Source organism: Thunnus thynnus, chromosome 22 (genome assembly GCF_963924715.1).
Source record: "Thunnus thynnus chromosome 22, fThuThy2.1, whole genome shotgun sequence".
In the NCBI taxonomy this organism is placed as follows: domain Eukaryota; kingdom Metazoa; phylum Chordata; class Actinopteri; order Scombriformes; family Scombridae; genus Thunnus; species Thunnus thynnus.
In genome coordinates this window covers 11,806,039-11,822,916 of record NC_089538.1, presented here as the reverse complement: position 1 = coordinate 11,822,916, position 16,878 = coordinate 11,806,039, and the positions used below count along the sequence as shown (strand labels likewise).

At 39.2% G+C, this 16,878-nt stretch overlaps 1 protein-coding gene across 6 annotated transcripts in view; it reads right to left on the bottom strand.

Moving 5' to 3' along the window:
• Positions 1-16,878, bottom strand: part of LOC137175098 (phospholipid-transporting ATPase ABCA1-like) — a 186,556-nt gene that overhangs the window by 41,999 nt on the left and 127,679 nt on the right. For all 6 annotated transcript variants that reach the window (XR_010925572.1, XM_067580790.1, XM_067580789.1 and 3 more), the window contains 5 exons: positions 15,040-15,209; positions 9,379-9,556; positions 8,096-8,211; positions 6,464-6,608; positions 1,186-1,309 (listed from right to left, as the gene is read on the bottom strand). Coding sequence is in view for 5 of the 6 variants with exons in the window: in XM_067580790.1 (XP_067436891.1) it covers positions 1,186-1,309; positions 6,464-6,608; positions 8,096-8,211; positions 9,379-9,556; positions 15,040-15,209 (733 nt within the window). In the remaining variant the exon portion in view is untranslated. The remainder of the gene's footprint in view (positions 1-1,185; positions 1,310-6,463; positions 6,609-8,095; positions 8,212-9,378; positions 9,557-15,039; positions 15,210-16,878) is intronic.

The following is a 16,878-nucleotide window of genomic DNA, read 5'->3' as shown; positions in this document are numbered from 1 at the left end:
GCAAGAGCTAGAATGTTATAATGAAATATTATAGGGTCCCTTTTTAAAAAAAAAAAAAAAACAGTATGTTGTTCAAGGGCTATTTAAGGCTAATACAAGAGAAATAATGTTGATTCTGGTAAGGAAGTGTTTTCAGACTATTTCAGACTAAATTTACTATTTTTTTCACTAAGTATCGACCTTTACATTCAACTTCTGTTGAAAGCTCTATTATAGAACCAGAATTTGTTAAGTGGAGCGGAGCAGGTGGACCAAAACGCAGTAGACCGTAGGCAGAGTAAAGCTGAAGAATAATGTCTTTATTCTAGGCTAAGATACAAGCAAAGTAAAACTGAACTGAACTGAACAGAACTGAACAAATGGAGCAGAACAAAGCAGAATAAACTGAACACAGGATCCAACAAAACTGAACTGAAAACCGGGACTTAAATACAAACTGAACTAATGAAACAACAAGGAACAGTTGGAAAAGACACAAGGGCAGGCTGGGAGCTTATTGACTGAGAAGACACAGGGAGCAGGGCAGGTCTAATGAGACTGATGCAGGGCAGGCATGGAGCACAGGAACACAAAAGGGAAACACAGAGCAAACAGAAAAGCAAAAAGCCCAGAAAGCACAATATAACCGTGCACAAACTGTCCCAGAACTCACATGAACACAACTAAAATAAGTGCACAAATCGCAATGAGCACTCAGTCGGTCAAGCAGAGTGGCTTTCATATTAAAGCTGCATGAAACGACATGAAACGAACTAAAAGACAACTGCAGCTCTGAATAACATAACTAGTGTTTCAGTTCACTTGAGCGCTTAATTCCAACATCAATGTAGAAAGCAACGGTTTCTCAGGTGGTTCTTAAAGGTAATCTGCAACCTCTCTTATCTGACCTTCTTTCCACTAAGTCCAGTCTTAAACAGGCAGAAAAGCCTGAGGGCACCTGGTGGAATGGTGGAGTGACATAAAGCCAGACTGGGACCATAACAGTAATCTTGTTTCCACTGAAAGAAAAGCATGTCAAGACTTTGTGACTTCATACACCTCATCTGCTCTGTATCTAATTTCTCATCCTATTGACAGATGTTTTCACTTTTGTTTGAGGAAACACAATTTTAGAACTTTACATTAGGCTAAATTAATTATTAAGGTGGGTATTTTCTCTCTGTGATAGTGTTGGCGGCCTCTCACCAAAACTGCTGAAGAGGGTGGCCATCGCCTGGTTCTTGGCCATGTCGATTAGCCCTCGGCCCAGACAGAAATGCGGGAATATCAGCAGCACCTGCTTCACTATGTTGTTGATGCGGGAGACGTTCTGTTGAGGACAATGCACACAAACACACACACACACACACAACATAAAAAATTAGTGGCATGTGAAAGCTTTGAATATTTGAGCCCTGACTGGGAATTAGCCAGCACAAACCCAATATTTTGAATAGTCGCCTGAAATCAGCAGGGCCAGAGGCGTGAGAGCTTCAGAAGAGCAGTGTGTAGCTTCCTGACGCAAACACAGATAATTAACAAACATCCTGCGCTCCATTTGCATGCTGAGCGATGTTGTGTTGCGAGGGCTTCAAATGGCAAGGCGAGGAAGCACAGAGCACCTCGGTTCATCTAGCTTCTTGATGTTGAAATACCGTGCGAGCTGTGAGGTGGCGCGCGTACACAAACTGATGAGGAAGTGCTCAAAACCATTACTACGGATAGACATTTCACTGTGATTGTACCTTATATGATTACATGTGACAAATAAACTTGATTGTTTGACTTATTGATTGATTGATTGACTGACCAAAGAGACACAGCTGAAAAAGAACATAGAACACCTACAGGCACTCTGTGTCTGCCTCTTTCTTTCCTCTGATATACAAGAACAAAAAGACAGATGCACACAAGCTAAAACTCAAATCATATTGTTTCACAAGCAGCTACTCTTATCTTGACAAGGCATTTCCTGGCTTCAACTTGTCTTTCTCCCCCCCAAATTTGAATGTCCCTTTCCTCTCTTCCTCCTCCCTGAGGCTACAATTCAAGCACCGAAGCAATAATTAATTAAACGCAGACACAATGGACGCGGTTGTAACGGACCGGCTCATGAGGGTGGAAATAAGGAAGGAAGTTGTGGAGGAAGGAAAGGGTGAGAGAGGAAAAAGAAGAGGAAAATATCACTACATTTGGTGCGGCATGGCGTTCAAAAGCAAGTTCATGCATTATGCATACTGCTTCATTGCAGCATAGTCTTCAAAGCCTCTGCATACATGTACATGGAGGGAGACTATAAATTCATAATTTCCGTTTTTTGGGCAAGTCCGTGCAAAGAGTAGTCGGGGTAGGGGTGGCGGTGCATTTTGTTAAAGCTGTGTGCAAGATTTCCAGATGATGCCCAGAATTTATGCATGGATACTTGTAATTGCGCTGTGATTTATTTGTTTCACTGAGTAAGCTTTCAACTGGCAGTCGAGGATCAGTGCATGCAGCCATCTGAGTCAGTCAGCCTTTAAAAACAATTCAAAGGATTTAAAGATATTTTTATCAAGTAAATTTACTGGATGTCTAATACACACTACTTGCTTTCCCCACTTTTGACTTCCACGTAATCACGGAAGAAGAGGCATGACCGAATCTGATTAAAAAGGATCAACAATGTTTTTCTACTGTAATTGCTTCAGTAGGTAACTCCACATTCATGCTGAAAAGTTATGCCGGTATGCCAAAAGGCCTTTAGTTCAACTTCATCCTGGATAGTCTAAACCATTTAGAGGGTGAAGTAATTTACAAACAATAAGAAATGATGTGAAAGGATCTTATCTTGTTTAACACTCACGTACTGTATTACTGTTCCTGACACGTCATGCAAGGGTGAACAAGTAAAAGAGAATAAAGCAATCTAAGTTAATCTTTTCTCCTTGTGGTAAAACATACAGTAATGTTCAAGATCAAAAGCAAAGCATATGCATATGTGAGATGATTATTTTTTTTCCCACCAGTAGGTGGTCACTGGCCTAGTTTCTCTTAGGCTGATATGAGAATATGATGAAAAGGCTTCATTGATCATAATGTCAAAGCAAACCTTCAGATGTCCGGCAATGTGTTGAACAATAATTCATCACTCCTTTTATCTACAGTTACACATTTGTTTGAAGACTAAAGGGTACAAAGAACTGCGATCACACTTCAGAGATACATTGTACTCTAAATAAGGATGGGAGATCATTTGAGAAATGAATCCCTCTCATCAATCAATACATCCATAGTCATAACATTCAGAAAATAAATATTACAGATAATGCCAATAAAGTGCAACAGTCTGATATATTGCAATATTGCTTCAAAAGCACATCGGTAATGGAGGAGCTGTACTTCCTGAGCAGATTTTTGGATTGATATACTGTATATTTGTTATTTCATTGCAGCACAGCATGCTATCTTCTTCTGTATTTAAACATGGAAAAGATAAAACATATACCTAAAGATGACATTAACACTATATTTCCTTACTGTAAACATTTCATCTAAAACATATTGTTATTCCTCAGCTGTCGGCAAATGTATGTAAATGCACACATATACACACATCTTAAGACCTTCTAAAGGCACCTACAGAGATAAAGAAAGTCAAATAAATAAACAACAGCGGTGACCTTGGCTGAATGGGGCCCATCTGTCTGGCGGAGGAATGTGAAGAGACTTAATTTGAGATCAATACATGAAATAACAGATCTTATTTTGGCTGGGTGTTCATCAAGGAGATCTAAGAGGCTCTTAGTCAGAGATGATGAAATGTCGGACAATTTTCCCTTTTTACGTTTGTGCTATATGCCCATAAATCATTTTCAAATGGTTCTGAAGGTGGTACAGTCTGCGAGGTGCTTATCTGACCCATATCGCTACATGTGCTTATTCACACAGCACGGCTTCATTCATAATGCTGGGAATCACAATGAGAGCAGACAGACACATTATACGGCTCGAACAGTCTTGTTAGATATTTTCTGGAGATGATATTCATACTTTTTTTTGTGCTACTGTGGCTCCTGTGGAAAGGTGAGAATGTTATCAATCGGCAAATTCAGGAGTTTGTAAGGATTTTAGCTAAATCTGTGCTGTAGTTGTCATGCTATGTTTTGTAGAGGAGTAGTTATTTTTGAAAAAGAATAGAGGGAAAACAGACTAAGCTGCCCTGAACACGTGTTTGCATCCGTATCTGTCTGTACACTATAAATATTGATATATTCTGTATAGATTTCTAAAAAATTGAGAATGAAACCAGTTTTTGTTATAAAGCTTATACTATGTAAAATTACTACCTTTTACGCCAATTGAAACATCCAGTCAATGAAAGCTGCTGGACAGCACACAGTGCTCTCCAATTACACTACATGAGTTAAGCAGTACCTACCCACGCTGCCACACCTATATGTTTATCCTAGAAAATCTATATGTGCCTGTGGTTATCTCTGAGTGGCACGTGGTGGAGGTATTGACTCAGACACTGCTTCGAAGATACAAGGCAGGCTGGGATTGATGCAATCCACAGGGAGCTGGACAGTCCTGGGGGGAAGAAAATCTCCCATTGGTCTCGAGACAAAACTGGGGCACCAAGTCTGTAAACTGCAGCTCTGCTTTCTCACTCTGTTACTTTTTCTATTTCCTCTCTTATAAAAAAGGGTGCTATACCCAAAAGGGATCTAGATTCACCCTGTGCTTGAAAACAGAGCAGTCTGAAGCCTGTAGCTTTACTTTTGAGCGACGCTGTTTAACTAATGCCACTGCTGAGCAGTCTATAAATGATGACACGAAGCTTTGAAATGGTAGAAATTGCAAAGGGAGAATCCTGGATTGAGCTGTTTTGTCTACCCTCTCTGCCTAACTAGGGCACACCGGGGCACTGTCGTATCTACGTTAGTTGTTTTTTGAAGTGTTCTGTAGAGATATCCACTCTAAACATGGAAACCTGTGTTGGAACATTTGTTGATTGATGTTGACCCATCAGCTTCTCTTATCAGCAGTGAAATCAAGTCAGATTAGGAGAATTATCACGGACCCCTGTCCGGTCTCAGCCGATCCTGAGAGAAATACTATCTCCCTTCCTAATGCCTTGGATAAGAGATGTGCACAGTAAATCCGTCCCTTTACACTGCCTGTGGGCAACATGCTGTCCATTAAATTACCAACAATGGCGCCCCTTATGAGTAATATGCTCCACTAACACTGTATCAATAAATAAAGATAACGCAGAGACAACAAAATGGCAACGATGACTTTCTTTGAGGAGAGACGTGCCAGTCGAAAAATACAAATTGATAATGAACGTCGCTGATAATGAAATCACAATGTAAATGAGGCAGCCTCGTTAGGAGACAGTAAACATCCCATGCCATTGCCGAGCGGCGCCAGAGGAAACATCAAGTCAGAGGCAGGCGTGTCGAAGTTGGGAGTGTGCAGAGGCAAAATCTTTCAGACAACATTACACTCCATCTGAAGTGTCAGATCAGAGCTGTGGGAGACATTGTGATGAAGCATCAGATGTATAAGCAGCTTGTCAGAGAGTGAAGCGCCGTTGTGCCTGTTGACAAGGAATGACTGATCAACGTAAGGCTAAAAATATGAACTGAAGAAAAAAAATTCAAGTGTTGGATGATGTATGCTAATCATGCAAATAACAATTAAGTCTACAAATCAAATTAGACATATTTAGTTCAGAGCCCAAATGAAAAAAAAGACATCAAGAAAAGCAGATGATTTTCCCCAAACATCACCACCTGTAAGTAACTGAGGTCCTGCTATTGAGAGCTCTGGCTGTTTCACACATTGTATAGTCAGAGCAGGCCAATTTCTCTTTTATAACGAAATGTGATTCAAATAACAATCAAAAGTAAAATGAATGTCAGTCAACATTCCCCTCGCTCTCTTCCTCTCCAACCTGAGGTTTCCATTTTTTAGCTCTTTTTTTTTTTTCCCAGTGTCTTTGTCTTTTGATTCCCCTGAGACCGAGGCAGCCTTGCAGTTAAAATGAACACTTGCTGAAAGATGGATGAGGAAAAGTTCTCCGAAGACGCAATTCTCACTAAACGATTAAACATTAAAGAGAATAGAGAAAATAACTCCTTTGAAAAATCCTTGAGAGGATAAAGGAAATATATTAAAAGTTATACCAGGTGGGTACACACTCCACCCACACGCGTATAGAAGCCTTTGCTTCGAAAACACAGAGCGTTTATCTACAGTATGATTCAAGTCAATTAGCAATCCACTGCTATATCTTCTAAATATAATTTTTATGCAGCTATGGGAGACTGAATGTCTGTGCCTGCTTTTTCACAGGAACTGTGTCTTCCATGTTGTTAAAATGATGCATATACTGTATGTGCGTGAGCGTCTGCTTGTCTGGTTATTTATCCGTCCTCTCTGGAATATTTGTGTGTTTGTGTGTATTTGTGTGTGTTTGTGTGTGGCCGCCACTTACATCATCGTCAAATAGCTCCATAACAAAGGTGGCCACGCTGCCGTTAATACCGATGAAGAGGTTTATACAGGTCAGCACCACATAGGCTGTGCTGGGCACGCTGAAGATGAAGGAGGCGGGGTACATCATGGGGGTGATGGACCACCTAAATAAAACAACACAGTGTCATGCAAGCAGACAGAGAGGAAAAACAAGGATCCACCGGCTTTAGCGACACGAAATTGAAATCACAAAGAATAAGCTGACCTCAACTGTGACCCAGACTCATTAAACTCACTATCAGGGTTAATATGGCACCCCGTGGCAGATTTCATGTTAGCACTTACTGAATCCATGGCATTTTTAATTCAACAATGCAGATTACTAGGTCAGTTGTACCATTTGTGCTTTAATAGCACCACCTGCCTCTGCGATCATTTGCATGTCCACTAAGTGACCCAGCAGTTAAATGAAAATGAGAGAAAAATAACTAAATTATCATTTTATTCATGAGCTCAGTATGATCTCTGGAAATTCAGGCATACTTAAAAAAAAAAAATCCCAACAAACTACAGAACTTGTTAGCTGTGGTATATTTTTAGGTCCAAATCTCATTGACTTAGCTGTCTTCTTTTGGGCTGTGAATGATCTAGTAGGCCTCAAGGTATGGTTTATGGTGTTGGGTATTATACATGTGACACTTCATTTACATATGGGTTTTCACATGGGAGCTCAGTAGACAATGATGTAACAGCGAGTGCATTGCACTGATGCTATAATCCTCACCGCAGCACAGTACCAACTTAATATGAATCAGCTTAAATTACTGTGCTGCACATTTAGAGCAGTTACCCCTTCATTTATGATAATGTCCCAATTACAAATACAAGAAAAATACAGGTGATGTACTATAAACAGTTACTATTTTGTCAACCAAGAACTTACAGTATTTTCCCTGTAAGACTGGAAAAGTATGACAATTTTTTAGCTATCAAATCATTTTGATTGATAGTGGGGTGTCCTGATAGCCAAAAGGATTAAGCACATACCACAAAACCCATGGGGACCTCTCTCTCTCTCCCCTTTTTTTCCTGTCTGCCTCTATACTGTCCTATCCAATAAAGGTGATAATGACAAAAATGTATCTTAATAAAAACATACCTAATATCTTTTACACAACAACTACTGTATGCCAGCTTTTCAAAACATGTAAGAGAGGGACAGCCATGATAGCCATTGAACAAATTAAATTCTGACTAGCCACAGGGTGTTGCCATAGCTGAAAGAGGATGCAATTTAAACTGTCAAATTGAATGTACCATTGGGCAAAATCTGACATGTCTTCAAAGCTGCAAAGCAACTCTACACACTGACATATATACACAGTTTATCATTACAAGAGCCTCTTTGCATCATGGGATGTCTTTGTGCAAGACATGTACTACAGACATTTCTATTAAATGTACTGCCGCTGTCATGAAAAAAAGGCTAAATATTTCACTAAATATAGTAAGTGTTGTACATCGAAGACTCAGTGAAGCACTTAAACTAGCAGTTGCAAAATATATTACATACAGTACCTTAAGGCGCAATCTGTGATGCAAATGTAAAAACAAAAACAAAACTTTAGTTTTGAGATGTTAATTTACCTACCCGTACAAAATAAGGAGTAGAACCAAAGCAGGCAGGTTAGGTGGGGAAACGTAGGCTTTTTGTTGGAAGCAGAGGAAGATCACAATCACAATCAAGCATGGGATGATGTAGTTGCACTGTCAGAACAGAACGAGATATAAGAAGCTATCCACATCAAAAGTAGAGGCCAACCCATGATTATTAAATCGCTCTTCAGGGCGTTAGTGACTACATGAAAAGATTGTTTGCTTTTGACATTCTTTTTTTTTTCCCAGACAAACTGAAAGGGACATGTAATTATGAAATCTGTAGATGACTTTTTAATTAGCACTCAAATATATTCCCCTTTAGTTCTCTAATTAATTCAGTGAATAACAGAACCATTGGAGGCTCTTCTGTTTGAGGCAAGTGGTCTCTCAATGACACATTGTACAAGTGTACAATGGTTTTATAACATTTTCAACTAAGAGATTTAATATTTATCTAATATTTGTTTCAATCCATTCAGTATCAAAAGGTGGAGGCTGGAAAAGAATCTTTAAGCTGTAGTTTTTCATTTCTGTGCCCAAGAATAAATTTAACATAATTGATTATTGCATTATCATTCATTCAATTTTGGATTGCAAAGCTTAAACTTAAACGAATCCACAGATTTCTACTGTTAAATAATCAAAAACTGTAGATGTAGTAAAAAGAATATATAAAGATACAATGATACATGTTTATTTACAGTTCACATAAAACATTTACACTGAAATATTAAGGAGCTTTCAACCTGGACAGAGCATGTATGCTAATGCAGAGAGCCTCGGGCTAGAATCATTAGAGTGGCTCCTTAGGTACATTTGTCTTCCACTCAGACAGCATTTATCCACCATAATGATGAGCGCCCTGATGCCATTTCTTTACCAAAGGTACCTGATAAAATGTTTACTTCCATTATGCCTCAGGGAAACTGCCAGTAAGCCTGTTGAGTGTAACCAGCAGGGGCAGCCGGTGTCGATAATTACGCCTCAGCCAATAACAGTTGCTCAGGTGAAGCTTTCCCCAGAACTCAGTGGTGTCAAAGCTACATTATCAATTATAGTGGATGGATATTTTTTACATCTAGCCTTAGGTGGAAAAAAAATCTTTGGGATAGTTTTGGGAGTATAGTAAAATGAGGCCTACGGCACTGAAACCTGGGTGAAATGAATCACATTATAGCATAAATCTTATAGTTTTACCTAGTTTTCACTAGTAAAGTGGCCAATGCCATGATCAATTAAGAGGTGATACAACAGCCTGATGAAGTTAATACTTACCATGTCCCAGACAAAATTAGCCAACCAGTAGACAGCTGGGTTTACTCCACTGACAAATTGCAGATGCTTGGCTTTGTTCACCCTCTCTTGGATGAGGAAGAGGACAAAGCTGGCAGGGATGAAGGACATGGCAAAGATAACGCAGATGGACACCACCACGTCAGTGGAGGTTGTGGCCCTGTGATTGAAGAGAGCACAGTAAACAGGAAGTTGACTGGAGAGCGATTAGTGTGTACCAGGACACTGAAGAAGAAACACTAAAATAGGAGCGGAGATTAAACTTTGTCCAAAAGATATTTTTAAACTCTGTACAAAATATATTAAAATTGATGCTGACAATGTATTGATGTTCTGAAGACTCCCTTTTGATTTGAGAAGAACAGTGCCACATTTTCATTAGAACACAGGTAAATTGGCTAATTATCTTACTGTTAACACTGGGTGCTAAAAACATAAGTATGCACCACAGGGGTAAAGTGATTTGGAACAGCTATTCTCATGAATTGGAATATGAGATATCTTTATCAAATATATTACTATAGCTTAATTGAACTCTGAATTAAATGGTATCATGCTTCCTATGACATTGATTAAAGTTTTGGTATGATATTCACTGAATTTAATTAAAAGGGAATACTGGCTCACTTGATTTTCCATTTCAGCAGGCACTAGTCATGGCTAAATACCACAGTATTCACATTTACTTCCTTTGCCAACATTCACAAGGCGAAAACTATTAACAATCACCACAATGACGTCAAACAGAATAAGAAAAGGTTAGACTTAACACTGTGCTGCCTGCAAAGTGTATGTGAGACTTTGTCACAGTCAAGAAATCTTGACTGAATAAAAGTGAAGAAATTCTAAGAAAACTAAACAGGTCTCTGGTTGGTTCTCTTGTACCAGGAAATTAGTCAAACGACACTGAAACAATGTTAAAGCTGCAATTGGCTTATTTCCTATAATGTAATAAATGCATTACATTTATCACTTTGCATATGATAAGATGCAGTTCAACAAATTTTGTTTGCACCTGCAGAAATAATATATGCAACTAATGTTTCAGGTGTTGCTTGTTAGTATTGATGATTTAATTAGACAAGCATTATATACAATCATGGAAAAAGCTCACAAGGATGGTTGTATATAATGGTGCATAATAAAACAGCTTTTAAGGATCATTAGCCTTCTGAAATCATGATTGGCCATTATGTTGGGTTCACCTTCAATTGGTCTCTTGGCAACCCAGTCAACAAGTAAAGAGAATAGAGGACCACAGTTAAAAATATTGACTAGACTTCTTATATGTAACAGTCTTTCTTTCATGTTAGAAACAAATTGGTCCTTTCTCCTCCAAGATACTGACCTTTAATTCATTGTCATCTGTCTTCATTTATACCATCCTAGCTTTGAAAGTGTCCTTCGCTGTGTCTGCTCAATTAGCATTGGATAAAACTGTGGCGTATTTTTTAACCCCCACCGTCATTCTCACCCTCGGCCTGCGATAATCTCTCACAAGACGTCCCGCTGAGTAATTAGCATATTAAATAAGTTACCCTGTGTGGCTACATGGCAGTATTTATCATCGCCAACCAGACGCAATTAGAACACATAAATGTGAAATAATTTACAGCAGTGGGCGCCAACCTACATTTCAACAGGTTTCAAGGGCTGTGTGCTCTGGTTGGGTTGGGAGATAATGTAGGGCACAAAGCTGTGAATGATCTAACCCTGAATGCTTGAAGCTGGGTAATTGCTGTGAAGAAGAGGACAAGCAATCTGCTAATTAACTAATAATGGAACAGCAATAAAGATGAGCAGTGGGAGTATAGCTTTACAGTGCGTATTGCTTTCCTTTAGGTTTTGTTAATGACAAGGGCTGCAGAGCACAGCCTTACATGTTAAAGTGTAGAGGTTTTGAAAGCATGAGATAATTATTAACTATTAGGCTTCAGGCACAACATTCGGGCCAGTATTTATATTATGCAGAAATATGTAGATTTTGTCAGGAAGCCTTTTCGACTTCGCTACAAAAATGAATGTGTTAGCTCAACCACATGTGATTATTTAAATGGCACATTTTTGCAGATAGTGTGTGTGGCGTAGATCAGAAACAATATTAATTTGCAGATTACAATTAATTTATACATCAAATTCAACAGGCTGGTAAGAACAGAAGTCTTTGACAGTTGCCAAAATGATATTCCTCAGCAATTAAGAAGCGATACAGATATCTCCATTTCGAAATGGTGCCAAAGTCTGACATTTCTGATGATGACAGTGGAAATTGGAAAGCCCTATTTTCCTGCTAATGCAGATGAACGAAAGCACATAGACATTGTGCAAGTAAAGTGCTAATTTAAATGGATGTAAGCATCAACTGTTTTCCACCTGCATTCACAATTTTGTAGCTCATGCCACACTTGAAACTGGTACCGCACTAGAGGGGTGTGTCAATTTGAATCTGACAGTGATTTCTAGTCGCTCAACATGGCACTATTTGCTTTTACCCATTCTTGTCTGCAATCTGCACACTTATTCAACAATGGAGGTGGGTCCAAGCTAATCTGGAAAACGTAGTTTATAAATTGTAGCTGACACTCCTCACAGAGAGGTAAAAGGAACAGATGCTCATCCTGAATCTACGGTAGGCAGCCCACTGTAATTTACTCTTTACGCTGGTGCAGTCTCTCTCTCTAACTCAAGGCACCTGATCACTACATAAATACCAAACTAAAGGTTTTGCTGGCACGGTGGCGGAGCATGTAATATAACTGCTCATATGTTGTGATTGGTAGCAGCCATTGAATTAACTGTATAATGTCAGGGTTATGGTACTGTTGAGGTCTCTGAACAGCCAAAATGCAAAATATCAACAATAGATTATGTTGAGCTCAAAATCACTGTTCATAATCACAAAACAAAACTGTACACGGTGCACAGAGAGCAGTTAGAGCCATACGGTATGAGCCAGTATGTTGTGATTTAGAACGTCATTAATCTCTGACTCTCATAGGGAGCTGCTCTCTAGCGAGCCCTGGGAGAAGGCATGAGAGAAAAAATGTATATCCTTGTAAGGAGCTCCCATGAGTCTCCAAATCTGTGAATACTCAAACAAATCCCTCATCTATCTATCTATCTATTTATCTATCTATCTACCTGTCTATCTGTCTTACACTGTTCATTGTATTGTCGCATCTGTTCTCTCTTTGTCTATGCTGTCTCCGTTTTTCTTTCTCCCACTCCATTGCTCTGTAACTCTCACTCTGCCTTATCTCTCACAGTTCCCCAGTCCATCAGTCTCTTATTCTTTATTTGGATCCCTATTAGCTACCACTAGGGTAGCAGCTACTTCCTGGGGTCTGCACACAACAAAACAACATATATAATAGGAAATATAACACATATAACAAGTCTCAATAAAAAACATGTTCAAGACGAGTAAAAATCAAGTGGAAAAACTAAACTATGTGACTGTGTCACATAATTTATCTGAGTACGGACAATTTGTTTGTTTACTATAATAGATATTCCTAAAGCAACCCATTAGATTGCATGCCAACCTCTCCTCTACTCTGAGCCATGAGAGACTAGACTGGCATGCATTCTGTCTGTACTCTGCCTCACACCTAACGGACAGGGCAGCACGAGCCTTGCAGCTTTATTCTGAGCTAATTGGAGCTTAGACAGATCTTTTTTGGCTGCGCCCGACCAGACTGCTGAGCAGTAGTCAAGGTGAGATAAAACTAGTGCCTGTGTCACTAGCACTCTAGAGGCAGGGGTAAGAAAAGAGGAACATATTCTGATGCATGATATTCCTCTACCCATTTTTTTAAACAATATTTTCAATATGGTTCTCCCATGATAGCTTCCCATCGAGTGTGACACCAAGCAAATTTGCCTCTTGAACCTGTTCAATATCGGAGCCTGTGAGTGATAGGCACGGCTGATTATCATTATTAGTGGCGTGTTTGGCCCTGAACATCATACTTATATACATATTCAGTCAAACAACGGTTGCAGTTCAGATTGGAGTGTGTTCCTTAACTCTGTTCTGTTATTTGATGCAAAATATATAGTTGTATAATCTTCAAATAGAGTAGCACTGCACTTATCCAAAACATAAGGCATGTCATTGGTAAATATTGAAAAGAGTAGTGTCCTGAGGCAACTCCCCTGGGGTACGCTGCTAAACATTGAGCGGAGTAAAAACTACCCTTAAAAACACAAATTGCATCCTATTGGATAAGTAGCTATTCATCCAATTGATTGCTGTTGGACTAAACCCATATGCAGTTAGTTTTGTTAATAATAACCTATGGCCCACAATATGAGATGCTGTGCTGAAGTCAAGTAAAATAACCATTTGTCGATCATCTCTGCCTGCACGTAGAGTGATCTGCCTTATAGGCATGCTAGAAATCAGAGTTTGATTCATTAAGTGAAAAATAGTGTGGTATCTGTTCAAAAAGAACTTTTTCCATTAGCTTGCTTAACACTGGAAGAATACTAATGGGTCTGCTATTGGCAGCTGAGAAACTCTCCCGTTTGTTTTTTCGTTAGAGGTATAACCTTGGCAGATTTCCAAGCCTCGGGGAATAACCCCTCCTTCAGACTCAAGTTGAAAATGTGACATATTGGCAATGAAATTATATTCAAACAACTTTAAGTAACCATCCATCCAGATTATCCATACCAGCTGGTTTATCATTGTTTAGCCCAGCAAGTACTTTTTCCACCTTTCCAATTTCTATAGGGTGAAACTCAAAAACACACAAGGTCTCATTCACTAATATGTGCGTATAAATGTTCCTACTTTGCACTCAAAGTTACCGTCAGATTCATGACATGTGTGCACCAGCCAATTTTGTTCTTACCACTGTGTGTATGTTAGTGAATCAGAATCATTCTACATTGACAGGCGTGTGCCCGCTATCAGTAATTAGCATGCTACCATGCCCCCGTTTCTCTATATAAGGAAAGCTCTGTTGGAGCGTGCAGCAGTGGAGAGACCTATCACTCACTGCAAAGAGGATTGTAATGGTAAAAATGTAGAAAACCTTTACTGCTAGTGAAATGCAAACAATAGCTTCAGAAGTAGAAGACAGAAAAGGCAGATTTGGCTGGTAACCATGTCATTGACACAACCGTTTAGAGTCCGGTTTTGAATCCTGTATACAGTCTGCATACCTGTTGCACCACTACCACACACTACATCTGTGAAAGTAAATGTGAGAAAAAACGCCTTACATGTTTTTTTTTTCTGAAATAATTGCAGCATACACTGTAAAAACAATAGAGCTTTTTTTTTTTTTTTTTTTAAACTGTGCTTAGATCCTCAGTAAACTGTACACTGTCTTTATCCACATTTTTCAAATGTTAAGTTGTACATACAGTATGTTGCTAGCACTCCAGCTTGCTAATATTCACTAAATAACATTATATTTCTCAATTATATGCAATATTTGCCCTGTTTTTCTCAACCTGGAACACTACAAGGCACAAAGGACGTAATTATGACTAACAGCAAGACATTTTTAACTTGCATCTTTGCTCCACATAGTTGGAACAAGGCAGCATTTCAATCCACACTCACTTCCGCCATGCTGTCTGAACCAAATCTACCTTTTAACCCATTTATTGGTCCAACTGATAACTCACATGGCCACATAGGAGAGCTGCTGCTTGGTGAGGTTGAGGGGGTGATTGGAAACGGAGATGCCATACTGGCGGGGATCCTGTCCTGCTGGCAGATTTCCCCTCAGGATGGCGTTGTTGGCCACACTGAGGAAGGACGCCATGCCGTGCCATGCCCGGTTGTAGAACCACACCTGCAGAGGTAGAGACAACCATTAGCACTGAGAACAGCATGTAGAGGCTTTGCAGTTGCTTCAGATGTCTCCTAGCAACTACATCTGGCACCACCATGGAGGATTAATTTGGATGTGGACAAACGAGAAAAAAAGATTTAACCGGCAGTTTCTGAGGAGAGAGATGTTTCAAAAAGATACAAGTTATGTGTGTGCGGACCAGTTGGGAGTGAAATTGTCTTATTCTGAGGTGGATTTCTTTTCAAAGCACTGCTGAGTGGCAATTTGTGTCATTCCAGTAAACAGGAAATGTTTTTGTGTTTTTTTATTTTGGCTTTACTAGATCGCTAACTAGCCAGAAATGTAGCAAAGAAAGGTACAAAAAATAATAATTACCAATAACAGCACAGAATCTGTCTGCTAGTTGTGTTGTGACAGCTGAGTAGATGATGAGTTGTTAAGAGCTGTGTACCACCTATATGGCCACCATAAAGCATGTCACTTCACTTACAAGCACTCCATTTCTCCACAACTTAAGAAATGGAGAAAGCATTTCCAGTAACAATGAGTTGCTTTTATGTGCAGTAACACTGAAGTCTTTTATGCACCACACAGCAGGATGTGCATAAGTGTGTCACCGTGGCCACTGTGCACAAGATATTTGCTATTCTGTTTTTGTGCGTGTACTGTGTTTTTATATCTTCATAAGTGTCTTATAATGGCTAGAAAACAGTAATTTCTAAAACAAAGAGATACGCTAGATTTATGTTGACTTATTTCATAAAAGAATAAGCAATCTATAAGAATAAGCAATAGAGCTGACAAACATTACTTTTTTATTCAATGGTAGATAGAGGCCTGCGCTGACTGTTAAATCCTGATGCGACGTAGCGTGCTAGCGGCAGAGACAGAGTAAAAACATTCTTGCACTTTCTTTTTTTTTAATGTAAGTGATTCTCTAAGTCTGTGGCAGCTGGGGTGTAGAAGAAAAAGAATGGATGAAAGAGAGTGGGAGAGAGAGAGAGGACTCCCTGCTGATAGTGCAGCGCTAATTAAGAGTGGATGGTGTTTGAGTGTCAGCCTAACATAACACTGCATCACAGAGCAGGATATGGAGAAACTCGAGTACACACAGATGTGCACGCACGCACATACTGTACTCTTGTCTCTCTCTGCCTGTTTGCCGCTCTCTCTCTTTTTTTTTTTCTCTGCTGCTCGCTGTATCTCAGACACACAAGTCGACTAAAATTGATATTATTTTTCTTATTAGGTTTCCATCATCCTTCAGTTTCTGAAAGGTGAAAGCTGCTAAAATATCATTTTTATGCATTGAAGATAATGGTAAAGAGCACAAGTTTGTCAGCTAAATACATGAGGGTGGTACAGAGGGAGTGGAAAATAGGTAGGTAGATATGATGGCAAGCCTTGTTCACATTTCCACTATTGAAATGAACTACTTTGAGCATCACATTGTTTTGGAAAGGAGCAAAACTCTAGTCTTAGCATAAGATACTAACTTTATCTGGAACATTATATATTAAATCCCTGTCTTTGAGACAGCATCTCATTCATTATACAGCAAAATATGTGAAAATACATTATCTTATTTATTGTTGTTCAAGGAAACTCAAGGTTGGACTTGGACTGGAATTTAATACAAAAATGGCTTTTAATTATTGAGTTGCACTCT